Source organism: Equus quagga, chromosome 2, assembly GCF_021613505.1.
Source record: "Equus quagga isolate Etosha38 chromosome 2, UCLA_HA_Equagga_1.0, whole genome shotgun sequence".
Classification (NCBI taxonomy): domain Eukaryota; kingdom Metazoa; phylum Chordata; class Mammalia; order Perissodactyla; family Equidae; genus Equus; species Equus quagga.
Window position 1 is genome coordinate 155,260,628 of NC_060268.1, and position 26,756 is coordinate 155,287,383.

The following is a 26,756-nucleotide window of genomic DNA, read 5'->3' on the forward strand; positions in this document are numbered from 1 at the left end:
CATTGTATTTTAGCATTGATTATTATCCTGGTGCAGTGCCAAAATGGTGACCATAGACTACCAGATTTTGCTATCTGCTATCCACGTTTCCAGGGGACTTCACTCCCCATTGTGATTGGTATTCTAGGTAATTCCTCACCAAAAGCCATTAAGAATTCTACTAATGTTGAGGTGGGGGTTTTGCAGGTGAAATTCTCCATCTACCTGAAATACCTTGGAGCAATAGGATGGTGTTCAATAGCCTTCATCATCTTGGCCTATATATTAAATTCTGTGGCTTTTGTTGGATCCAACCTCTGGCTCAGTGCTTGGACCAATGACTCTAAAAACTTCAATGCCACCAACTATCCAGCCTCTCAGAGGGACTTGAGAGTTGGCGTCTATGGAGCTCTGGGATTAGCACAAGGTATGTCTGATGGCTATGACAGCCATCTCTTACAAAGTCTGTCTGGTCCATGAACTTTGCCTGGACTCAAGAAAAAATTTGCCATTGTGCCCTTGGCACAAGTCTTCAGGGATCTCTGTGCATGGTGCTGACTAAACTGTTTCCATTTCTAGGTGTATTTGTGTTAATAGCAAATATCTGGACTGTCTATGGTACCACCCATGCATCAAACATCCTTCACAAGCAACTGCTGAACAATATCCTTCGAGCACCCATGAGTTTTTTTGACACAACACCCATAGGCCGGATTGTGAACAGGTTTGCTGGCGTAAGTATCACAAGGGCTGTAAGATGTATTTATATGCTGAAGATCTTTCTATTTCTCACAGGGAAAGTATTCTCATGGCCCCCTAGGCAACTTTGTGCAGTTCTAGTTCTTTCGTCCACTCAGCATTCAAATGTTTTTTGAGTACCTTGTGTGAGGTCCTGAGGATCCTGGGGATAAAGGGATGAACAGCTCTGGCCCTTTAAGTAGCTCACTATCTAGTGAGGGAGACAGCCAAGGAAATAAAGGATGATGCTAGAATATGGTAAAACCAATAACAATGATGTGTACAATGGTGTTCTGGGAATACAAAAGAGTGACAGAGAAAAGAGGGACTAGCTCAGTCTGGGTGACTAATGGTGGGAAATGTCAGAAAAGGTGAGACTTGAATTAAGTCATAGAAGTTAGCCAGGGAGATGGTGGGGATGGGGGTGGGTGGGTGGCGGTAGAAGCAGGATGAGAAGGATTATTCTGCAGTGGGAAAAACACAAGTAAAAGCACTATCACTGGCTGTGACAGTGAATAAAAGGGATAGCAGGATAACCCTTTGCATAGTCTCTGCCTCCATTCCTCAAACTTCCATCTTCGATGCTTTAAGAATAAGTAAATTAGGTCTGGATTATGGAAGAGAGCCATCTGTGATTTTAATGAGGTTCTAAAACATAGTCTCCATCTGCTGCAGATCCTAGAACCCTTAGCAATCATTCATTCATTCATTCAACCACATTTATTGAGTACCTTCTATGAGCCAAGGACTGTGCTAGGCATTGGGATGCTCAATAAATGTTAAGATCATAGATGGCTCTCTGCCATGGGGCCAGACCGAATTCACTGATTCTTAATGCATTTGAGATGGAAATTTCAGGAACAAAGGAAGAAACTGGGCAATTTGGAGTAGTATTCAACTATCATCAGTACAGTTTTCAGTCCTCTGTTTGTAGAGGAGGGAGCACATTTTTAAAAATGACTGAGTATCTCTGGACCCTTATTTGTTTTGGTCTTGGAGCAGACACAGAAAGGCTAGCTCACAGCCCACAGCCAGGCTCTGGGGACACAGTGACTGCTTCAAAAGTGGGCAAGAGACTTATCCCCATTTATCACCTTCCTCTGGGACAAAAATAGTGGGCATGATGTTATTGGAAACAACTTCAAGGGGCTCTCTCCTCTTTTTTTTTTTGAGGAAGATTAGCCCTGAGCTAACTACTACCAATCCTCCTCTTTTTGCTGAGGAAGACTGGCCCTGAGCTAACCTCCATGCCCATCTTTCTCTACTTTATACGTGGGATGCCTACCACAGCATGGCTTTTGCCAAGCGGTGCCATGTCCTCACTTGGGATCTGAACCAGCGAAGCCTGAGCCCCAGAGAAGCGGAATGTGCAAACTTAACCGCTGCGCCACTGGGCCAGCCCCTATCTCCTCTTTAATAAAGCCTAAAAAAGCACGCAATTTTGCATGAGGAGAGTTCTCACAGGAATTTTGCAGAGATTGCACACTCCTTTCTGATGTGGTGATATATATAATTAATCTTCTGAAAAAGAGAACACAGAGATCTTACTCTGAGTTGCATAAGCAACAGTCATATTTAGCTAACTGCTTTTGTGTGAAAAAGGAAACTGTCATTAATTAAATAGTGAGTGTTGTGGGGGAGGTGGCTCAGGCCTATAAAGGACAGTTTGATCTAGGGTTCTCTAGAACTGATGGCTGAGCTCTTAAGAGGAGATGACGGAGGGAGTGTAGGAAAGAAATATGGAGAATCTGTGCCAGGTAAGGATCAAAAGTAATTTGTATATAATTGATAGCTGGTGAGGATTTCTTAATACAGTTTTTTGCATTCTGATGTGACTTTGGAAAGAGTACATTAGACTCAGGAGTCATCCACTCTTCAGGGCTCTCTTGGGAAACAATTATCCCTTACCTAGTTTGGGACATTCCAGAGATAATTGGAACTCACCTTGGTATTCACGTAGTACTAATCCTAGAATTGACATAATCTAAGAAATATAGGCAAGGGAACCCAAAATATAAGCCAGGCTTCCTGGGTGTACTAAACCATCCATCTATCTATTCATTTGCTCATTTAGTCCTTTATTCAACATGACATGAAGGCAGTATGGCAGTAAGACCTGTCCGTCACCTCTGGGTTCCTTGGTTAGAACACTGGCCAGGCAGGGATCACATTCAATCTCCACCTCCCTCTCCCCTTGATGGTCTACGCTTATTAGAGGCAACAACCTCCCAGGTGGGGGATGGTTCTTCAGTCAAGGATGGGTGACAGAGCTTGTTGACTGGAGCCTCCAAACAAATGTTTATTGAATGCTTGTTTTGTGCCAGGTTCTGTTCTAGGTACCCAAAGGAATTAGGACCTGTGTAAAGTTAGAATAATTGAATTGGCTCCTTTGTAGGAGGACTTACCTGTAAGGCTCTATTAGCTTGCAGTGGTTATGAATGGTTTAATAAATTTGACAAATGAGAATTTCACTGAGAAGAGTGAAAACCTTTGCCAAGTCTATTAAAAAAGGTAAAGGATGAATGCCATATCTGTTTAGAGAGATTTAGAAAGATGAAGAAACTACAGAAATGAGATTGGTTATTGGGGTGAACAGAGCAGTCCATTGCAAATGAATATCAGGAAACAATTAAATGAAGGAGTCACTGGGAACCCAGAATTAAACAAATTCCCTCCTGGAATTGGGAATATGTAAAATGTCGTAGGAATTCATGAGTACACCACCTCTCCTAATTATGTGTTCCTAGGATATTTCCACAGTGGATGACACCCTCCCCATGTCCTTGCGCAGCTGGATTTTATGCTTCCTGGGGATAATCAGCGTCCTTGTCATGATCTGCATGGCCACTCCAATCTTCGTTGTCATCATTATTCCTCTTGGCATCATTTATGTGGCTGTTCAGGTAGGTTTGGAAATGGCTAGGTCTCCTTTCCTCTCCACTTATAAAAGCCCTGGCTCCTTCCTGAAAATCTTCCCTTTTGTTTATTGCTAGTACTTGCTCCTCTCCAGCATCTTTGTCATTTAATCATACATTAATATACTGAGGAGCCCACAGGCCACAGTCTGAAGTTGAAGTGTCAGCACCAATTAGTGTGTGGTTCACAGCAAATCTCACATTAACAGTTGCCCCTGATAAGCTTAAGTGGGGCACATTTATGTTTGGATCCAAGACTAATTTAAGGTTGGCTCTGGACAAAGTCTTGAAGCTCTGTAAGACCCCTCACAATGGTTAGGTCATTGGTTGCTGCTAGAAGAGTTGTGCTGTGGCCGCTTTGTGGGTTGACTTAGTCTTATTTGCTTGGAGACATCTCTGGCAGGAGTTAGATCTCTTTTCACTTCATGGCAGTTCTAGTTTCACTGGATTGTCTGTGGATGGCTTAGGCTCAATTCCAATGTACTCTCGAGGGAACAGGTAGCTTGAGAGCCAAGCTTCACAGAAAAACTGGAGCAAGTGAAGGGACTCCATGCTTGTAGTATAAATTAATGAGGGCAGGGAAGCTGTGGAGAGAACTCTTGTCCCACCAGTTACCTTTAGGATGAACTGTTCACCTTGGGAAAACAATTCTGAAGACTTTACAATCAAGGCAGGCTTATGGCCTGTGGTAAGGTGACACCCCCTGGTGTTTGTGTTGAGTTCCTCAGGTTCACTGTCCTCTCGGTAACAGCCTTTTGACTGTTAATAACAAACCAACAAATAAGAAGCAGGATATTTGAGGAAACTTCCAGGTATAACATTTTGAACTCCAACTCTCAAATGCCCAGCTCTTCCCTGGTTTCACCAAATCCTCACAGAATCTATTAGCACCACTAACCCATCCCACTGAACCTCACCCTTCAGGCCTCATGTCTCAGAAAGTTGGCCTGCACTCTCTATTACATCCAGGTCTGGTTCTTAGACCTTCAACATTTCACACACCTCCAGAACTATCTTTACCTTCACACACCATCGTGGCACAGTTTTGGTAACTTACCGGACTCTATTTAATTTTTATCCAAACCTCAGCATACTTTTCTCTGGCCATTTCCTGCCCATCTCCACTTTTCACACACCTGGGGTCCCAGCTGCATTTACAAAATCCTTTGGAGGCTATTTTTCTAACTACAACAAAAACTGTCATTTGGACAGTATATGGAGATTCTTGGGGAGAATATGGATCAGGCTGACCAAGCTCCTCAAATGGTTTGGAAATTCAAACCTCTAAGGCTGTGGTATAGTCTCCTCACTTTCATCCTCCTCTGTTCCCCACCAACCCCAGATATTCCCACCATCCTCTTCCTCTCTCATCATTCCTTTAGCCAGAAGTGGGACTGGAGGCTTCTGTCTCCACAGCCCACAGATGTGGTCTGTGGCCATCGAGGTGAAGAACGTTGGGTCATGGCCACAAAGGAGGAGGTACGGCATGTGTGAGACGATTGTGTTACTAACAGACTCTTTACTTTTGGGGACCAGATATTTTATGTGGCTACGTCCCGCCAGCTGAGACGTCTGGACTCTGTCACCAGGTCCCCAATCTACTCTCACTTCAGTGAGACTGTGTCAGGTTTGTCTGTCATCCGCGCCTTTGAGCACCAGCACCGATTTCTAAAACACAGTGAAGTGGGGATTGACACCAACCAGAAATGTGTCTTTTCCTGGGTTACTGCCAACAGGTGAGGCTGCTCCTGGATATTTACCCAAATTTGTGCTTTGGGATTCTGCATGTTTGACGTTAGCTATAGGAAGGCAGGCATGACAGTGATGTGAAAATCACTCTGGCCAAACACGCTCGTCATGTATGTAAGAGAAGAATGCATGAGCTTTGGAGTCAGAGACTGGGTCCCAGTGCCTGCTCTGCCATTTACTGTGCTGAGTAAATTGTCTTGACCTCTCTAAGGAAAGTCTCATTTTCTTTGTTTTCACAATTGCTAGAACACAACTATTTCACAAGGTTATGGTGGAAGTTAAATGACATCTGTCAGCATTTTGTAACCCAGGTACTAAACAAGTGCCGGGTGAAGTGGACATTCTCTGCTTCCCCGAGAGTGGACATGAGATTCTCTATAGGCAGGACACTCTTCGTAGGGTGGTGATAGAGCAGAGGTTGGAGGGAAAAGAGTTGGGAATTTTTAGGTAAAACCAATGATGACAGAAATGGAAAGTTCACATCCTGTAAGGTGAATCCCTGAGTAGGATGAGCATTCTTCATTTCTCCAGCATCATTGGACCCTGGCAAGAAGTGGTATGTCCTCTAAGAAGGAAGGTCTTTTTCAGGAAGGGAAAGTCTTTAGTGGCCTCCGCATTGTCTTTAGGTGTTAAGGGTAGGCTCATGATGCTCAGTGTTATTTGGAATGTGGAGAGATCAGAAATTTGATCGTAAAGATATTTTATTTCTTAGGCACTTTCCAAGAAGGGAACAGGCATATAAGTAAATCCTATTGTATGTCCGTTGTAAAATATGTTTCATATCTGTTTGTATACGTGCTAGAATTGTTGATGCAAACATCTGAATGCATTTTATTTGGGAAAGTCAATTTTTATAAACTATGTCTTTCTATAAATCATTCAGTTCTCTAGGAAGCCCCGATATATCTCCCTGTGATCAACTCATACCTAATTTCCCCTAACTTCTAGGTTCTCCACCTTTTTAAAATCATGACATCAGACAGGGTGCACTGAGCCTTACTGTGGTGCTTACTTTCTACCCTTACATTTGGGTTCTCTATGGCATTGCTTCCCCTGCTTAGTCAAAAGAAATCACTTGGAATGTTTGTTAGAAATGCAGGTTCCTGAACCCAATTCTAGTCCCTTTGAATCAGAATCTCCTGGGGAAGAGTCTAGGAATTTTTTGCATGAATTTGCGCATTTTTAAGAATTGCCCCAGATGATTCCTTTGATTTGGCAAGTTTGGGAGACATTGCACCATAGGATTCTCTTGGTTTAGCAAACTCCTCTAGTACCTTTAAAATGCAATTTATTTTCCAAAAAATTCAATCCGAGATTTTAGGAACACGTGGTAATTTGAGGCACCTCCTAAGAGCACAGCCATACCAACTCAAGCCCTCTGAGAATGTTCTATGAACACTGAGGTTGCTGATTAAGATAAGCAAATGGAGATCAGTGACACCTCTCTCTCTCTGATTCTGTTGCCCTGCAGGTGGCTTGCAGTTCGTCTGGAGCTGATTGGGAACCTGATCGTCTTCTTTTCAGCCTTGCTGATGGTTGTTTATAGAGATACCCTAACCGGGGACACTGTGGGCTTTGTTCTGTCCAATGCACTCAATGTGAGTCTGAAGATTGGGAGTTTGGTTACATTAATGCACTTATTCCTAAAATGAATCTAGAGTATGCCATGGAGTCCATGCTCTTGATTCTTTCTAGATCCAAAGGGATGAGGGGAAACTGAGGTTCAAACCCTGGCTCCCTCTCTTACTAATTGTACAACCATGGACACACTCCTTACCCTTTCTAAGTAGGTACCAGCGTCATCTGGAAAAATGGACATAAATTTTGTTGCCCTTGGGAGTTAAGAAAGCAATTTCATATGATTCAACCTAATAGTTCCCTGTCTCTTTGCCTCTTTGCTTGATTCTAGTCAAAAGAGAGAATAAATGAGTTTCTTTTCCATTATATCAGAAACCAAAAGGTCTTGTGAACAAATAACTTCTCTTATGTTTCTTTTTCTTAGATCACAGAATAATTGGAGCTAACTCTAATAAACAACATAGAGTCCAATAAAACTATATAATGCATCCCCAGCATGACTAGGGGATTAATGTTGGACATTATTTCCTAGCACCTAAGACACGGGCTGGCACTACAGTAAATGTTTAATAAATCACACTCACATAATGAGTCGTTTGACCATCCTTCATGGTATCTTTCAAACTAATATATTGGAGATTTACATAATTATCAGCAAGCTCTATAAGGTGCTGTCTTCAGTAGGAGTTAATAAGGCTGAAGGCAATCATGGTGAGGCACCCTAAAGGATTCTGTTGTTCACCAGAGTCAATGGGTTCCCTGTGCCACTGGCCCTTCATCCCTTCACTTCTAGGTTTATTAACCTGGGACAGATGGGGCAAAGAGTTGGAGAATTACTAGATTGAACCAAAACAAAAACATTCAAATATCAACAACTACATAAGGTTCAACCTACATAAAGTAGTTAGTCATAGTGCCCACGATCCTATGCTCACCGTCTCTGTAACTGCCATGTGCTCAACAAAAATTCCCTGTGCCTATGTGCCAGGTCCAAGTCTTTGCCTGAAAGAAGCTTGCATCAGAGTAATCCACGGATTCCCCAGATTCTAGACTGGCCCAGATCATGACAACCTTCTTACTGCTACTTAGATGTACAGTCACCTGCTACATAGCAGTGTTTTGGTCAATGACGGACCACATAGATGATGGTGGTCCCATAAGATTAGTACCATATAGTGTAGGTGTGTAGTAGGCTATATCATCTGGGTTTGTGTGAGTATACTCTATGATGTTCACACAATGACGAAATCACTTAATGACACATTTCTCAGAACATATCCCCATTGTTAAGTGATGCATGACTGTATTTTTGTAATGGCAGGAAGGTATCTGGAGTTCATTGGGATAAAGGAGGACAAGGGTTCATGTGGATGTCCTACCTTCAGGGCTGGGTTCTCAATCAAGCTGTTGTTAATTGAGAGCAGAGAGAGGAGGCAGCTTTTTGGAAGGCCTTCTCCTACGCTGTGTCTTTTCTTATGCTTTTCCCATTTGAAGAATGCCACCCCATATCTTCTCCACAGACACTAGGCTTACAGGCAGGAGAGCCAAGTTCTGGCCCCACTCCACCAACTCCCGCCTCTCCAACCACAGCTTTAGCCCCAGGCCACTCCAAGCTCATATCGCCTTTCATGTTTAGCAGCACACAGTTGAACACTTAATTGTTCTCCAGCCATTCAGTGCACTAGTCTCATTTCCTCCCCCAAAGAGGTGAGGATTGTCACTTATACTTTTCCTTGCTTGCTTGTGGAGCTCAGCATAGCGCTGGGTACAAAATAGGCACTGGATTGACTTGTGGTTTGATTGGTTGAGTTGGTTTCTGAGCCTGAGATGATCTTTAGTCTTCTGGTTATTCTGTAGATCACACAAACCCTGAACTGGCTGGTGAGGATGACATCAGAAACAGAGACCAACATTGTGGCTGTTGAGCGAATAGATGAGTATATAAATGTGGAAAATGAGGTAAGGAGGAATTAGAGGAACCCAGGGGCAAGGCAAAAAAAGCAAACTATGTGACTCCTTCAAGAGAACATCTTCACTTTGTCTAGAGGATGCACATGGGATCATAAAGGTTCTCCTCATGTTCCCCTTGCTCGAAGTCAAAGGACCCAATTTCTTGAAACTTAGACTAGGAAGTGGTTTGGTGGAAGTCAGGGCTTGGAATGTGCGAGGTTAAATGGTGGCTTCATTCTGGAGATCCATAGAGCAACCTTGTGGGATAGCGTTTCTTTAATTGAATAAGGTAAGAACCTTCTGAAAGTCTATTGCAGTCTATTCAATGCAGATGCCCACAGGTGGCTGGGACATTGTTGCCCTTCTTCTGTGACAGGAGTCCCATGGGGACTGTTCAGTGAGTTGCCACCATGTGAAGCACTTCTTCTCCTGTCTCCTTGCCAGGCACCCTGGGTGACTGATAAGAAGCCTCCGGCAGGTTGGCCTAGCAAAGGGGAGATCCAGTTTAGCAACTACGAAGTGCGGTACCGGCCTGAGCTGGATCTGGTACTGAAAGGGATCACTTGTGACATTAAGAGCACAGAGAAGGTAGGTGGAGCTGAAGAAAGGCCTGGATATGAGTCCTTGTGATCGGAGCACAGTTGGACACAGAGGTGGGGAGCAGCTGGACTCTGGGCTTTCATTATTAGGGAAGCAGGAGAGAGTCAGGGCACTTTCTCTGCCCTGGGGAGGTGTAGGGACACAGGGCCACCACCAGAGGGCAGGATATCAAGAGCTCAAACAGACTTGGTGGGGCTGTAGGGCTTCCTGCTCAGTCCTTCCCTGCCTCCCTGTGGCATCCTCTTCTGTGGCTGATGGTGGCTCCTTTCCTGTAAGGGCCAGGGCATATGGAGAGGAAGTTAGGAAGCACCAGGCCTGGGGAAGGAACTGCTGAGAAGAGCAGTGTGGAGGTTGTCCCTGCAGAGAGAATGGCCTGGTTCTCCTTCTCGTCTGCAAAGTTCTGCACCCTCCTATGGTGTTCTTGCCCTCTGAGGATGTGGGTCTAATGTGGGACCCAAACAAGTGTAGGTAAAGCTGCCGAGGTCCAGGTCCGGGTCTGGTTCTCAGCTAATGGCAGGTCCGTTCCTAATCACTTCTCCTCACTTCTAAACAAGGGTTTTTAAAAATCTATGATTTCCAGTGATAATTATAACAACAACAGCTGCTGATGTGTCACTGCAGTTCTCAGCAAGTGACTATTTAGGAGGTAGGATGGGAAGGTCATCTTTTTCTGACATTTGGGCAATTTTTTCTTACCAAATCAGTTTCACATCTTAGAGATGAAGTAGCCAACCACTGTCTCTTTCCACCTGTGTGGTTATGAATGCCCCAGGCTACATTTTTTCCCCCAAGAATTACCTGGTGAACTAACGTGCAAAGGAACTGTATTTACAGATCGGTGTGGTGGGCAGGACGGGAGCTGGGAAGTCATCCCTGACAAACAGCCTCTTCAGAATCCTAGAGGCTGCAGGTGGCCAGATCATCATTGACGGGGTAGATATTGCTTCCATTGGGCTCCACGACCTCCGAGAGAAACTGACCATTATCCCCCAGGTGAGCTGTAGAACTTACTCTCTCACACGCAGCAGAGGACAGCCTGTTTTGCAGGAAATGTGCATGTGCTTCTTGATGTATATTCAATTAGCAGTCTCATTTCTGTAGTCTACCCAGGATACCTAAGCTAGTTCCTTAAGACACATTGTTTCCAGAACTTACAAGAATAAGTTTTGCAGCTTTTTGTAATATGCCTGTGTGACTGCCAGTGTCTAACCAGTAGGTGGCAGCAACACAACAGAAGTCAAATAGAGCAGATGATTAGTTAGCATTTCTGTAGACCATCAGGGTTCTCAAGACCTTTGCAATCAGCGTTAGCAGTTTTGCCACTGAAGCTTGAAACCATTAAGCTTTATACTCCCCATTTGATATGGTTAAAAGATAGGGGAGGGAATTTGCTGCAGGTTTCTGCCAGCAAGCAGAAAGCTTAGTGCATCAGCAAGAAAGGCTTCCCTTTGGCTTCCTCTCCGGAACCTACCAAACAAGGACTGCCCCGGAGGCCCCTCCACTCTCAGGGTGGTGTGTGGGTCCTCATTAGAACCATTGCTAGCTGCAGCCAAGTCTCTGCCGATGGTTTTGGTTTGTCTGACATTTGCTCAGTTTGATATACTCTTTTCTCCAGCCTCTTCAAAAGCTTAATAAATTCTTCTCTTGCGACTGTACTATCCCTTCTGCCTGCCACTGATCTCTCCACCTCTACACCATATTTGGGGTTGTGGGACATGCCTCTCAGCTTCTTAAGAGATGCCGAGGCAAATTTGGAAATCCATAAATGAATCTCAGAATGAAAAACAAAAAAGCCAAAAACTCTTCATCCTGTGCTTGGCTCCCCGGCTGGCAGCCACTCTAAGCCTTCAATGGGGAAGCCTTACAAAAACTTGACCACTAACCGGCTTTCTATCTCAGGCCAGCCCTACCTGCTTTCTCCTGGCCACAAAGAACTGCTAGTCCCTTTCCTGTCATTAGCCCCAGTAGCCCCCTTGTCCCTCGTCTTGCAGGATCCCATCCTGTTCTCTGGGACCCTGAGGATGAATCTAGACCCTTTCAACAACTACTCAGATGAGGAGGTTTGGAAGGCCCTGGAGCTGGCTCACCTCAAATCCTTTGTGGCTGGCCTGCCACTTGGGCTGTCTTATGAAGTGGCAGAAGCTGGTGACAACCTCAGGTAATGTTTCATAATCCACTTTCCCCACAGGCAGTGAGAGGAGGTAAGGGGGAGCCACTCCTTTGTTCCTTGTGCTACAGGTGGTACCTGGCATTATAGAATTTTCACTCTCCAGGGGCCAGCCTGGTGGCACAGCAGTTAAGTGCACACGTTCCACTTTAGCAGCCCAGGTTTGCCGGTTCGGATCCCGGGTACAGACATGACACCGCTTGTCAAGCCATGCTGTGGCAGGTGTCCCACATATAAAGTAGATGGAAGATGGGCATGGATGTTAGCTCAGGGCCAGTCTTCCTCAGCAAAAAGAGGAGGATTGGTGGCAGATGTTAGCTCAGGGCTAATCTTCTGCAAAAAAAAAAAAAAAGAATTTTCACTCTCTAGGTCTAATTCCTAATGTGTAAAATGAGCCCGTTGTGAAGATGACATGATAAAGTAGATGTGAATGTGCATCAAAACTCTTGAAAACCTTTGTTAGTAAAGGCACCCTCACGAGATGTGAGCTTACACATCCTGCCAGCGTGGAGATTCTCAACTCAGCTGTGGACTGCTACCAGGATGAAAACAATCCTGATGCCTAGTCCAAGCCCAGAGAGTCTGATTCAATTGGTATGAGGTGCAGACTGGATACGGAAGTTCCAGAGGATCCCCAGGGGGTTGTGATGGGCATCCTAGTTTGAGCAGCACTGGTCTAAGGGGCATGTGGACAGTGGGGACGGCGTGTCCTCAGAGGCCTGGGGCTCCTGAAACACCTTAAATCAGCACAAAGACTCTCTTGGCTTCACAGTTCCTTTTACCTTTCCAAAGCTCGTCTATGTATGTCGACACTTCACACTTCCGGCCTTCCCTATGTGTCTGCCTCTCGGTTAATAAGTTGACCTGGCATTTTGCCTATGACAACCAGGTTTCTCCCTCCAGATGGTGAAGTCAGCCGTCAGCCAAAGCCTGCTGCTCAGGGGTAGTTCTTGCTTGAGTCCCAGGTGCCTTCAGAGTGGGGGGTAGAGCATGGACCGTTAGCAGATGACGCTCAGAAAAGAAAGGAGGCTCAGTAGCTCAACTAATGGGCCAGCAGCTCTGGCTTCACCTGGGAGCTTGTTAGAAATGCAGAATCACAGGCTCTAGACCTACTAATCAGAATCTGCAGTTTAGCAAGATTCCCAGGTGATTTGTGTGCATATTACAGCTTGCGAAACACTACCTAGAGTACTGATTCTTAACTAGGCCACACCTAGAATCACTTAGGAAACTTAAAAAAAAAATCCCAATGCCCAGGCTGCACTCCAGACCATTTGAATCAGGGGCCCAGGTGATTCTTCAGTGGGTAGCCCTGAGGAACACTTGTAAGCCTCAATATAGAACACCATCATGTTTGTTTTCCCTCAGCAACAGATCTAGGCAGTAGCAAAAGTTAAGTAGGTCTTTAGGCCTGTGGAAAAGACCAAACATTCAGTCATCAAACATGTATTGAGCACTTACTATACGCCAGGCACTGGAGATACAAAGAGAGATGACATGGACACAACCCAGACCTCCTAGCACTTATTGCATAATGGAGAAGAGAGACCTTGTGCAAGTAAATGCTGTGCAGTAAAATGCTGCAGACATGTGGGGCCACGTGGGATCCTCTGGCAGGATGTGACGGGGGCCTTAACACTTCTGGTTTGTAAGAACAAAAGTCACACCCTCCTTCTCTGTCCACAAGTGGAGACACTTAAATGGCATTCCTGATGCCTTGATTTCAGACCTGGTTTGGGGTGTTGAAGCTTAATCTGATGAGCGGTCAGAGACTGGAGATCAGTCAGCTTGGAGAGAGAGTCAGCAGCTGAGAGCCCAACTGGTGCCTCAGCCGCAGCCTGTTACTGTGAGGCCCAGCTGAACCAGGCAGGAGTTTGGTACAAGTTAAGTAAATAGTTTTGCTGTGTCTCCCCTCTTATATTACAGAGAAAAACCAGAAGTTCATCTTGGGTGACTTCTCATCTCCTGCAGAAATTTTCTTACAGAGAATTACAGAACTTTAGTCTGGCTACCCCCTGTTTAATATGTTCCTTAATGGCCACAGCAGGAAAGAGTAATTAGTGAATTCCTGAATATTTCCTCCACATCATTTCCCAAAGCTTCTTTATACAAGTAAGAGGTCCAGCCTTCATTACTGGCTTTTAGCAAATTAAAGCGATTTGCATTTAACAAGCTTATTCGAATTCCATGTACATTGCATCTCACACCAAGACATCCTGTTCATTAGATAACTCTTTCTAATCAAAGCAGAAGTCCTTGAACAAATAATTAGCCTTGAGTCTAGAATTACACATTAAAATAATGGATAGATTTGCTAAGGCCACTGAGAAATGCCACTGGGGCATTCTGGTGCGGTGTCACCCTATATTAACGGTGTCAAGTCAAATACTGCTGACATGAAATTGGTGGCATCCATTTTATTTTGGAATTGTTGTTCATGTGCTGGGATATCACTGTAGCCAAATGCAAAGCACTATTTCTGGGCTAGTGTTTTCCAAACTTGTTAAACGTGAAAATTGCCTGGAGTGCCTATTAAAAATACATGTTCCTAGGCTCCTCCCTATTGAGTGAGTAGGGTGGGGCCCAGAAATACAAATGTTTAAATTAAGTACCTGTGGTAGGTTGTCTAATTAATTGGGAAAGTTTGGAAAACACTGCCCATGGCAACAATGAACAGGTATTGGATGAAGCTGAAGCATTCTGGTGGAATTTAGGAGTGGGGTTTGAGAGTCTGATCTGGAACATGAAAACTGACTCCCCCCACCCACAGCCCGGATTATTCCTTGGTCCTTAGGGGCTAATGCTTGCTTTCTTCCATTGGCTGCAGCACAGGGCAGAGGCAGCTACTGTGCCTGGCCAGGGCTCTGCTTCGGAAATCCAAGATTCTGATCATGGATGAGGCCACTGCTGCTGTGGATCTAGAGACAGATCAACTCATCCAGACGACCATCCAAAATGAGTTCTCCCACTGCACGGCCATCACCATTGCCCACAGGCTGCACACCATCATGGACAGTGACAAGTAAGTGGAGGGTGCAGAGCTTGATGGACAAGGCCTAACCCTTGGTCAACAGTAATAGCATCAGCCATGAGATATCTTACAGCAGAAGGTTTAACCACCATCATTTTACTGATGAAGAAATGAAGGCCTAGAGATTTCAAGTAATTTGCCCAAAATTATACATTAAGCTAATGAAAGCCAACAGGCTTAAGGGAACTGTCTTGAGGGTAAATTGGAAACTGTAACTATTAACCGAGTATGGGGAGGTGGAGGCCCAAGCCATGAGCAGCAGGTGTTGACCACAGACCTTCCCAACTAAGCTGGGTCTCAGCTGCTGCCCCCGTAAACAGCAGCTTTCTGTTCCTTCCAACCCTGCTATATTACAGTCAAAATGAGGGTAACATCAGTAATCTTAGAAACCATTTAGAAAGGATAGGCTCCCTTAAATAATGTGTCTTTGAAAAAAAGAAAGCACTTATGTAAATAAACTCAGACTGCATATATTCTCCTCCTACTTGATTCTCTTGTTCAACATTACGTCTGAAATCCACCCGTGTTGATGCAGACAGCCGCGGTTAATTCATTCTCCCTGCTTTGTAGCCTTGGATGAGTGAATATACTATGTATACTAAGTAGACCTGGTTTTTCTTATAAATGCCAAGATTTGAGATGCTACTGTCTAAGACCTTTCTTTCTTCCGTGTTTCAGGATAATGGTCCTAGATAACGGGAGGATTGTAGAGTATGGCAGCCCTGAAGAACTGCTGAAAAACTCCGGCCCCTTTTATCTTATGGCCAAAGAAGCTGGCATTGAACATACGAACAGCACCTCATTCTGACAGCAGGTCCCATGGGTTAGAGAAGGACTAGAAGGATCATTCGTCATTTAATTTTACTTTTTTGTGGAGTATATCATACACACAGAAGTGTGTGTAAAATATACATTTTAAAGAAGGATCATCAGCGAACACCCATGTACCCACTACCCGGGTTAGGGAAGGAGTATAACCAGCTACATCGGACCCCCTCAGGATCCCAGTTTGATCAGACCCCCTTGCTACCCACCCCCCAAGAGAGAACCACTACCCTGAATTTCCTGATCATATCTCCTTGCTTCTCATTTTAGTTTTACCACTTTGTATGTCTCCTTAAACCATGTGTACATTTTTAAAGTTACGTAAATGGCCTGACTCACTGCATGGATTCTTCCATGATTTTTGTTCATTACTATTTGTTGACACTCATCCATGTTGATGCACATAGTGATGTCAGTTCATTCTCACTGCTCTGGAGTCTGGCAGTGTGTGAATACACCAGTGTATCCATTTTCATGTTGGTCAGCAGTAGGATTATTTCTAGAGGGTTTTTTTCCCTATTATGAACAATACTGCTGTGAACATTCTGGTTTATAACTCCTGAGATATACGTACGAGTTGCTTTAGGATATAAATGTCGGAATAGGAGATACGTACAGGTTTACATGCATATACTAGGTAATGCCAATCTGGTAATGCCAATTTAAAACATTTTGGTCAATCTGCTAAGTATGAGTTGGTATCTTATTGAGATTTTAATGTATGGTTCCCTGGTTACAGTTTTGGTTTCGCTATGAGGATTCTGCTGCTACTTGTTCATGGTGCTTTGTTTCCTTGTATGCCTTTGGAATTTTTACTGTAAGCTGCTCACTCTCCTTAGCATTTTATCTATGGACAAGTTGAACCTGAGCTCTCCTAAGTGGAATTGTGAAAGCTTCTGCCTGTCACCTGCAGGCATTACCAATTTGAATTAAATTCTCTACTAAGGGGTTTCAAACCCTACAGTTAGTGTGACTTCAGCCCACAGTCCTGCACAAGAGCCAACTCGTGGTTTACAAATTCTCAAGGGAGATTCGTCCCCTTGCCCTAGCATCAGGTTGGAGATAGACATGTTGCCCTGTTCACTCCTTCTGCATAGGGGGGTTTATTCCTCAATTACCTGGGTACTGCAGGGATAGCCCAGTCAGGCCCAGGTTTATCAAAGGGTCTCCCGTTAGGGTCTCCATCTAGGCAGGCCTTGGCTTCATCTCTTGCTTCAGCATCCTGTATTGTCAACAAAGGTCAAGGTCTCCATGTTTCAGAAGTCATCCTAAGCTTTGACACTTCTTTACCTGCATGGTTTTTTGTGTCACATTATTTTGGGTTCAGCATATTCCTCTTGCATTTCAGTAATGCAATTATAAAAGATTTTTCTTTATTCATCATTTTAGCTATTGGTTGAGTGAGATGCTCAGAGACTTAAACTTCCCAAAGGAAGGGGATAAACAGCTGCAAGCCTGGCTGAGGAAGAGACTTGTTTCCTCCTGTTTGCTCTGTTCCCATCAGCATCACTCTAGCGACGTTTCTCTGTGGCAGCAGTTTATCCAAGTAGCAGCACTGAGTTCATTTTGCACTTTCTCCAGGCCTCCCAGAACCAGTGTCATTGTGCCCCTCAGAGAACCAGCACCAGCTGAGCAGCGCCCCCTTGAGAAGTCTGGGTTTCAGCTCTAAGGCACCCCCTCCTAAATTTTAGCAATACCAACCTCTGTCCTTTGTTCTCACGGCCCTCACGGCAATGGTTGCTTCTTGCACTTGCTAGCTCCCCGATACTTGTTTTCCTTTGGCCCTTCCTTCAATGCCTACTTCACAATTCTTTATATTATTCTCTGTTAAAATAACCTATGGTTTCTGTCTCCTGACTAACCCAACTGGTAAAGCCCTTGGGGATAATCCAGTTAAAGTCTCTCATTTTTCAGATAAGCACCAGTCTGAGAAAGGATATATGATATCCAAAGTCAAAACATGAGTGTTTCTGGCAGAGCCAGGACCAGAAACCAATTTCCTGATTTGGCCCAATGATTTCTTTTTTCTATAATGAGAGGGGTTTTTGATTTACCTACTGCTGTGGATGCACATGAAGAGAAGGGAAGCTTCATTCTTTTCTCAGTAGTGATGACTAAGACGTCCAGTGAAGGTGGTGGAACCAGAACCAGCCTGCATCCAAAACGTTGGTGATGGCTCCTCCCACTGCAGATGTTTTGTTGGCCCGGGCTCTGGGTGACCCAACCCTCACTTAGAGACCACTGATAACATGGTTGCTTTTTCCCACTGTCCTTCCTGAATTTCCCCTTGTCTGTCCTTGAAGCATTAAGATGTTCCTGTTTTGGTCCTTCACATTCACCCCATAGTTTCTCTGTTTTCTCCATAATTGATTTCCTGCATTCTTGTGGTTTCAACTTCTATCCATATGATTCTCATTTCTAGCCCCTTCCTCTCCTTCAGTTTTGAGATTCATATATTCAGCTGCCTATGGCTATTACCTCCTGGATATCCTTCAGCCTGCTCACACTCAACTCACCCTCCTTTGACAGAATCTTCTACTCCCTCCACTCAAAATAAAAGACTTTTCCCATCATTCAGGTTCTCATCACATCTAACCTGTACTAGTGGCACAGGAATCCCTGCTTCCAGGATTTTCTCAAATGTATCCACCCGCAGCTGCCGGTGTGATCAAGCGTGCAAAACTGACCGGGTTACTCTTCTGCTTGAGCCCTTCATTCACTGGCACTCCAGAGGAAAGTCACGATTGCTTAGTATGAATAACAAAGCTCCCCAAGATCTGGTCCGACCTCATTTCTTCTAACTCCCATATCTCACGTTAAGCTCCAGCAACATGAACATGCTTTGAGATTCACACACACACACAGCACCTTCTGGTTCTGGCCTTGTGCTTGCCTCTTCCCCTCTGCTTGGAATACCCTAGCTACCTCCGACTATTAGGACTCCACTACAAGCTCGTCTTCTCCTGACTCCCTCTCCTCTCAGACCTCCGAGGTAGCTTCCGTGATGTAGTGCATTTTCAGTCTTTGGGGAAACTCAGTGTCTGAACCTTAGTTCTATGTTGGGGACTTCCCCACCTTAAGATTCTCGGTGGGAGACCAGGATGCAGCCATGTGACTAGGTTCCATTCGTTGGATACTTACACTAGCACCAGATTTTTATTCAGTCGCTGGTGACACAAAGCAGCAGGGAAATCTGTTCTGGCAGGGGTGACAACAGTGGTGACGCTCACAGCTATTGTCCAGAGGGAGCAGTGGTGCTGGTTCTAGCAGCAGGGCCCACGGATATTGTGGTGTGGTAGAGCATCACTCCTGACTTCAAGGACGCCAGTCTGGCTTTCTTACCCTCTCAGAGTGTCAGGGAACTACCTACTATCATTTGAGAACTTCCTCTCTGCTTAACTTTACCAGAGTTGGGGACTATTGTTTACAAATAAAAATACTCCCCAGCACATCTAACTTAGTATTACTGGATTTATCACTTTGTTGGCTAACTTTCTGTGTAGGTCTCCCTCTCTCAGCTGTGAGCCTGTTGAAAACAGGAACAACTGCTTACTCATTTTTATATCTCCAGTGGCTAGAATATAGCAGGTACTCACATTTTTTTTAATGTTCAAAGAATATTTATAAAAAAATAAAATGGGAAAATTGTATGCCAAGAATGCAGTGATAGGGTTGAAGAAAACAAAGAAACTCCACATTGATACACTGGCACAGATTGGAAGAATAAATGTACCTATCAAATGTCAATTTTTTTGCAGGCTAGTTTTGTATAAGTCCCTTTAGAAACACCCTCTGAAGAAATTTGTCCCTTTTAGGTAATAGGCTGAGAATACATTCAATCACAGACGCACACAGACCATGATTTTATTTAAAAATTAGCAAACAATATTGTACAAACATTGACATTTAATTTCTAAAGTGCTGAAAGAGATTCAGTTAGCAAAGACTATATTCAATTATAAGTATGGATTTAGTCTTCCACATAGACTCTAAACTGTTTTGTTTTGTTTTGGTGAGGAAGATTGGTCCTGAGCTAACATCTGTTGCCAATCTTCCTTTTTTTTTTCCTCCCCAAAGCCCCAGTACATAGGTGTATATCCTAGTTGTGAGCCCTTCTAGCTCCTCTGTGTGGGATGCTGCCATATCATGGCTCCATGAGCAGCGTTCCGGTCCACATCCAGGATCTGAAGCAGCAAACCCCGGGCCACCCAAGTGGAGGGCGCAAACCTAACCACCACAGCACCAAGCCGGCCTTGACACTAAACTGTTTTTAAAAAAGCTTCACATAGTTTGAAGATACTAAATAAAAGATTGTAAAAATGTGTAAAAGAAGGCTGTAAGAAGCACTCCATTTTCATAGTATTCCTTTTTACTTCAAGTAATTGGAGAGTGCAAGTAATTACACTGTAGAATTTAACTATTACAGTGTAAAAAGCAACTCCTTAGAGAAGTAGGAAAAAAAGCAGTAGTTCTATTAGGTAAAATGGGCATAGAGTTTCAGGAAGGAAAGAAAAATTACTTAAGACTAGTTTGGTTCTTACTGAATTTCAAAAATGGGCTAATACAGAGCTCCTTTCTTCAACTCTAACAATCAAGGCCTTGGTCCCATGTTGGTAATCTGTTGGATAGTCCCCTTCATTCTCACCATGACAGCTATCTGGCTATTCTGCCAGATAACTACTGTCACTGATTTCAGATCCACTTGTCCTGTTCCTTGGCTTCCACTGTGAATGACAGGCTCTACCAGAGGAGCAATCTGGGACATTTACGTGCTGCTTAAGCCCATAGCCACCCGTTCCTCTCTAAGAAATGACTTTGTTGGTATCCATCCAGAGACTGTCGAGTTGTCCACTGGTTTACCTCTGGACATGGATGTCTCTCCCCACACCTGGTGCTAACACCCTCGCTGCTGGCTCTCCAGTTAGTGGGCACCAATCTGCTGGGAAAGTGTGATCTGGTTTGTGAGGATCTGCATTCTGGCATCATGAAGATAGCTCCTAGTCCCATAAATACTTGCCTGGCTCATACAGTTATTAGTTCCAATCTGGAAGCCAATTACCTTTTGGCTAGCTTTTCATTTTCCTTCATCAAAAGGTCTAGTTTTTCTGCATACTTGACTTCAGTGTTAATGGTTGACCAGAATCCTCCTGTTTTAGCCAGACCTAGAGCAGTGTATGGCTGAAGGGCCAAATCCGGCCTGCTGTCTGTTTTTGTAAATAAAAGTTTTGTTGCAACACAGTCATGCTCACTTATTTCTGTATTATTTTTGCCTGCTTTTGTGTTACAATGACGGAGTTGAGGAGTTGGGACAGACTGTATGGCTTGCAAAGCCTAAAATATGTACTATCTGGCCGTTTACAGAAAAGTTTTGCTGACCCCTGCTCTGGAATCACCAGCGTAGTGGTCTGGATCGTTTCCATTCTCAAAAAGACAATTTGCCTCGAAAACATCATGTGTGTTCACACCTGTGGTAGATAGAATAATGGTCCCCAAAGATGTCCACGTTTGGTCCTCAAAACCTGTGAGGATTTACTTTACATAGCAAAAGGGATTAAGGATATTGAGATGGAGCGATTATCCAGGTGGGCCCAATGTAATCACAAGAATCCTTGTCACGAGGGTCAGAGTTAGCATGAAGACCATGGAGTGATGGAAACAAAGACATGTGAAGACACCATGCTGCTGATTCAGAAGACAGAGGAAGGGGCCACAAGCCAAGGAATCAGGCAGCTTCTAGAAGCTGGAAAAGGCAAGGAAACAGATTCTCCCCGAGTATCCAAAGGAACCAGTGCTACTGACAACTTGACTTTAGCCCAGTGAAATGCTTTGAACTTCTGACCGCCAGAACTGTAAGACAATAAACTTGTGTTGTTTTAGGTCATAGATTTGTGGTAATTTGTTACAGGAGCAAAAGGAGACTAATACAATACTGTAAGCCCAACTAGCTCTGATCAAATGGCCAATATTCTCCAACTGAAGTCAGTTTAACGACAATTCATTGATCTTCAATGAATCTCACTCTAGTTGAACCCATGGAGGATCATGGCATCTTTTAAGCCCAGCTAAAAGTGGCTTTCAGTGCTCATGCCTGTCACCTCTTCTATCAAATTGCAAAGATGTTATTCAGCTTGATCATATTTGGAGGAAATCTATTCTTGATCTCAGCTGAGAGGCTGTAGGAAGGTCCCTGGTTAAAGCGAGTCATGGTGACTCCAACCAGAAGGGGAGGCCGTGACAGATGGGGAGTCTCTCACTCTCAGCTTCCCCGATTCTGGACCTGAGGAGTGGCTGCCACGGGAAAGGCTTAGAGCTTGACTCCCCTTGGTGTCCCAGAAGATGCCTAGGCATGGCGGTGCACAGGCAGTGCCTGTGACATGGTCCTGCTGAGTCTGCAGACCCTCTGGTCTGCTGCGGGTCCCCTGTGCCTGCATGCTCCCCGTAAACGTTTCCTAAATGAACAAACACATTGCTGCTGCCCTACCCAGAGTGCTCCCTCCCTCTCACCACCGCTCCACCACAACTTACCTCTGGGAAAGCGCTGTCTGCTCCTTTCTCCTTGAGGGTCACCTCTGAGGGGTGGTAGGGAATGGATAACCCTACATAGCTTGCAAAGTCTGCAATTTCTTGTGGAAAATTCCCTTCTTCATACATGCAAAACACTAATGTCGATCTTCACTAACAATTGCAAGAAACTTCCAGTGGGCTGGGTGGAATAAAGCAGGAGCTCAGACTGGAGACCATCCCTGCTCTGAGGCACCGTCTGCCACACCCAGCAAAGGTGAAATAGAGAAAACTTCTGCAATATGATGCACTAATACGTGGCAGAGTTTAAAATCCTGAAGTGGTGTTTGGTGACCAGACAGAGGATTTACAATGACGTATATAAATCTCGAGGTTTCTTGGTCCTCAAGCCTACGGTTCTGCAAGTGAAACACAATTCAGAGCACAACTGCGTTCTTCTAGGGCCTGTTTATTGCTGACCCTGAAACAAAACCCACACAAACAGTCTCAACCTCACAATTAAAACAGGGTGACGCCAAATTCAACCTTTATTAAAACCACGTACTTCTAGAGCTCACAGTGCACAAAAATTTGCAGGCATCATCTTATTTCTCACAATAATCCTGAATTAGCCAGAAATCTATACTTCATAGATGACGACAGATTCCCAGCCCTCCTGTTCTCCTAGGACTCTTGGAGGAAGGCACAACCAAAGAGCTACTTCCAGACAGGAAAGGGAGAAAACTCATGAGAGGAAGCAACCAGGAAAGCCGGATTTGGAAAATTCTTCAATAACATTTCCTCCTGTTGTGTCTGAAACATCTGACACCCTTTTCCTTCCTTGGTTTTTCTAACTCCTGATAGTAGAAAGTTCCATCATAAAAACCTGCCTGTACAGATGCTCCTCAAACTTTCATGTGCACACAAATCAGCTGGGACCTTGAGTCAGTCGGCCTGGGGTAGGGCCTGCATGTCCAGCAAGCTCCCAGGTTACAAGGAGGGCGATGCTGCTGGTCTGGAGACCACATTTGAAGCAGCAAGACCCAGCAGACGTCTAGTGTTTAAAACAAAACTTGCCTTCTTTTCCTAAACTCGCTCCCATCCCCATGAAATCCCTTTCGCCAGTGACTCCAGCATTTCTTCAATTTCATATTATTTATAGGATGCTGTTGCTTTTTTCCATTCTCAAGTAATCTTATGCCCAAATCAGTTAACTCTTTTCCAGTAATTTTCTTGCCTTTGATCTGTCCTTCCTCCAAACCATCCTGTTACCATTTAACCTTCCTCAAACAGGCAGTCCAGTTCAGGACCTACAGGAGCTCCTTTCTACCTAACTCATCACATCCAAATTCCTTGACTTGGACCTCAAGGCCCTCCAATTTGTTTACTCTGTCAGGCAATGTCCTAGCACTCTCCACGTATTAACTCATTCAATCCTTACAGCAAGCCATGAGGTGGAGAGTGCTGCCATCTCTACTGTAGATGAGGAAGCTGAAGCTAAACCCAGGTTAGTTAAGTTGCCAAGGTCACAAAGCTCTTAAGGGTCTGGATCCAGAACAAGGTGGAAAGACTTGGCTAGAGAGCCCGAGGCTTGAGTTTAAATTCAGGATCCATCAAAAACTTGATGTATGACTTGGGCAAGTCACTGGACCCCATTTTCTTGTCCATAAAATGAAAGAGTTGGTGCCTAGCTGACCTGTTTCTTTCCCAGAGTGAACAGTCTATCTATTCACTCACAGTTTCTATTTCTTCAGATCAGGTGCTTGTTTCACTGTTACCCACAGTGTCCTCAGTGCCACCTCGGCCAGTGCTCCTGCTGCTTCTCCCCCTCCCACCCCCGAGCTTGGCCAACTGCTACCGTGTGACCTTGTTAGTTAATCGCTAGTGCATCAGTTTCCACATCTGGAACAGCAGGAAAATACTTACCTCTTAGGGATTCCAGCTCAGACATTCCAGCTCTGCTGTTCTGCTACAATTTTGTAATACGAAATGGCTCAAAATGAAGAGGCCTGCAGCAGGCACATCTTTTGAAAATACAGTAATTCTGCTGAAATTATATTTGACAAAATGAATTCTGACCTGAATTTATTCAGTTAGCTTCTCCCATCTTCCGGAATCTGGGCATCATTGAATTGTCAAGAAGGTACCCCCAGAAACAGGAGAAGGAGGTTCAGGCTAAACGTGGAGGTAAGTTAAGAAAACATACTCATGGCCCTTAGAAATGCTTTTATTTATAAAATAACTACTTAAATATAAACATCTCTAATTATAAACAGTATTCACAAGAGACTTGCATTGCTGCCTTCTGACCGATGCGCAGACACACAGGGGCTCAGGAGTCCACAGGTGTCTCCTGATTCATCAGGATTTTAAGGCTGAAGGTGCAGCTGGAGGAGCAGGAGCTGTAAGGTTGTTCTTAATTCCCTTTCTTCAGACAAAATTCATAGTTTCCTGCTCCAAGGTAGGCTTCCTATCTGGGGCAGACCTTAAGAATGAAAGCCCTGCTCAGGTAGAACCTGCAGGGGGAGATTCTTAGTGTGAGGTTGAGCAGGTATCCCCCTGAGGCCAGAGGGAGGTACGGTCAGGCACTTTAGAATCTGTTTGGCTTCGACTACGCTCTGTTTCAGAAGCATGGAGCTTGGTGTGAAACAGAAAATGCTTATTTCCAAGTCTGGGATCAGCGACTTCTGGGACTGCTCACCCTCACTCAAATTTCTGCATCTGTGGATGGCAGTGTGCTTGGAAAAGGGGAGAGGCATCCGGTCCTCCATCAGGCTGCACTGGTTTCAGCTCTTTGCTGAACGAATCCTTTTAATGGAATGGCTGGAGCTCTGATCCTGTTCTAGGAAAATCGGTCAGTCACTGAGCTGCAGGAGAGAGGGCCAGGAGACAGGAGGAGGCCCAGACTGTCAGGGTGGTGGAGATGGCTGCACCTAACAGGGAAGAGTCAGATGAAGGTTGAAGGAAAATAAAGACCATAAATGCTTTCTAAAAGGAGAGAGAAAGCAGTTGAATTTTGTGTAACCAATCTGGAAATGCAGTGAAATAAGAAAAAGATTACAGATGGCAGTGCTTTAGGGGCTTTTAGAAATTAGGGATGGGTGTGTGTGTATGTTTGCTGGACACTGAAGCTTCAATGTGAAACACCAGATTTGGTACAGTCTCAACAAACTCCTTGCCACACGCAGAGGCACAGCCTAAAGGGCTCCCAGAGGATTCTCTTCAACCAAGTCAGTTTCTGGTCAGCTGACTGTGGAGCATGGGGCCATCCCAAACTCGGTGCTGGACAACCAACGCCAACATCTTCTAACACTATAGCACAGCTTCGAGCTTATATAAGATACTGTTCTTCTGATTGGAAATTTCACATTTCCAAAGGCTGACCCCAGACTTGGCCCCTCTTCTCATGGTCACTGAATCATTTGCAAGCCAAAGGATCCATTTCAAATTCTAAAAATTCTAGTGAGCATCAAGGTTGACAACCCAACGGAGGAGAACAAGACATCTCGTGCCCCGCTGTGGCATGGTTAAGCAACACTGACAGGACCTATGTCTCTGGGGCAGGTGCCCTCTCGGTGGACCACCAGAACCCTTCAGCAGAAGGAAGTGAAGGCAGCAAGGTTGAGGGGGAGGCAGGACAGGTTCAGGTGTACTCAGCTTTGCGGATATAATTGGATGGAACATAGCCCTTCTTCCCATTAACTTCAGCTAACCACCACTCTGTATTTCCCATAACATCTTTAAACTCCAGGATCTTGAGTCTCTGATTGGCTGACACACTCAGCTCATTTGGGTTCCGTGCCTTGAAGGAATAGACAGCAAAATAGACCTGTGTGAGAGAGACAATGAATTAGGAAATGGGAAACTGCTGGAGCAGGAGAACTGTCCAACAGAACTTCTTGAGAGGATGGGGATGGTCTCTATCTGCATCATCCAATGGGGCAGCCCCCAGCCACACGTGGCTATTGAGCACTTGAAAAGTGGCTAGTGAGACAGAGGAACTTAATTTTCATTTTATTTAATTTTAACTAACTTAAATAGCCAGATATGGCTGGTGCTACCATAATGGATAGGGCAGATTCAAAGAAAACCAAAATTTACATCTTTTTACTCTTTCAGAGTTGCCTTAAGGAGTGGAAGAAGGAAGCTTCAGTCAATATGGACGGTAGATGAGATACAAGGATATCCTTCCATACCCCAAACACAGAAATTCTGAATTTCAAAAACTTAAAAAAATATACAACTAACCTCAAAGCAAGAAAGGATAATCTCTAGGTGCCAATAACTAAGATATAACGCAAAGCAAGGATGGTGCTCCATGATCAGAGGAAGCCATGAGGGCCAGGGGGCACGAGGATGAACACACACCCGAAGGCCGGGGTTTTAGGACCTGGTCAGGGGCAGGAGTTAATGAGGCCAGAACTGAGCTTTCTGCACAGTCAGACTCTAAGAAAGGGCCATTTCCTCCCTCAACACGTCGAGAAAAACTGTCCACTGGGGGGTCCAGAATGTCTGGACTGGGGATGTCTGTGCTGGGCAGTGGGTAGTAACAGATTCACCAGAGAGAAACAGGCACACAGCACGCTCATCAGCAGCCCTGAGGAATGTGGTATCGGAAGGTCTGGGCTGAGAAACTTGTGTGAAAACCGGTCTTTCAGAATCTGGAGCTTGGCAGAGGCAAACACCTCCACAACCCAGGACATGACTGAGTCTCTCAACAAAG

At 44.7% G+C, this 26,756-nt stretch overlaps 2 protein-coding genes and 1 pseudogene across 2 annotated transcripts in view; 1 reads left to right on the forward strand and 2 right to left on the reverse strand.

Moving 5' to 3' along the window:
- ABCC2 (ATP binding cassette subfamily C member 2) overlaps positions 1 to 15,866 on the forward strand; it is a 57,244-nt gene extending 41,378 nt beyond the window's left edge. Inside the window, exons 22-32 of the mRNA XM_046654592.1 lie at positions 187 to 406; positions 559 to 713; positions 3,465 to 3,620; positions 5,169 to 5,368; positions 6,853 to 6,979; positions 8,817 to 8,918; positions 9,354 to 9,497; positions 10,344 to 10,502; positions 11,501 to 11,667; positions 14,504 to 14,698; positions 15,386 to 15,866. Coding sequence (XP_046510548.1) covers positions 187 to 406; positions 559 to 713; positions 3,465 to 3,620; positions 5,169 to 5,368; positions 6,853 to 6,979; positions 8,817 to 8,918; positions 9,354 to 9,497; positions 10,344 to 10,502; positions 11,501 to 11,667; positions 14,504 to 14,698; positions 15,386 to 15,515 — 1,755 coding nt within the window. The 3' untranslated portion in view covers positions 15,516 to 15,866. The remainder of the gene's footprint in view (positions 1 to 186; positions 407 to 558; positions 714 to 3,464; positions 3,621 to 5,168; positions 5,369 to 6,852; positions 6,980 to 8,816; positions 8,919 to 9,353; positions 9,498 to 10,343; positions 10,503 to 11,500; positions 11,668 to 14,503; positions 14,699 to 15,385) is intronic.
- A 143-nt stretch (positions 15,867 to 16,009) lies between these two features.
- On the reverse strand, positions 16,010 to 21,963 carry LOC124235244 (calponin-3-like; annotated as a pseudogene).
- A 2,281-nt stretch (positions 21,964 to 24,244) lies between these two features.
- The window catches only part of DNMBP (dynamin binding protein), a 73,557-nt gene continuing 71,045 nt past the window's right edge, over positions 24,245 to 26,756 (reverse strand). Inside the window, exon 17 of the mRNA XM_046654591.1 lies at positions 24,245 to 25,862. Coding sequence (XP_046510547.1) covers positions 25,677 to 25,862 — 186 coding nt within the window. The 3' untranslated portion in view covers positions 24,245 to 25,676. The remainder of the gene's footprint in view (positions 25,863 to 26,756) is intronic.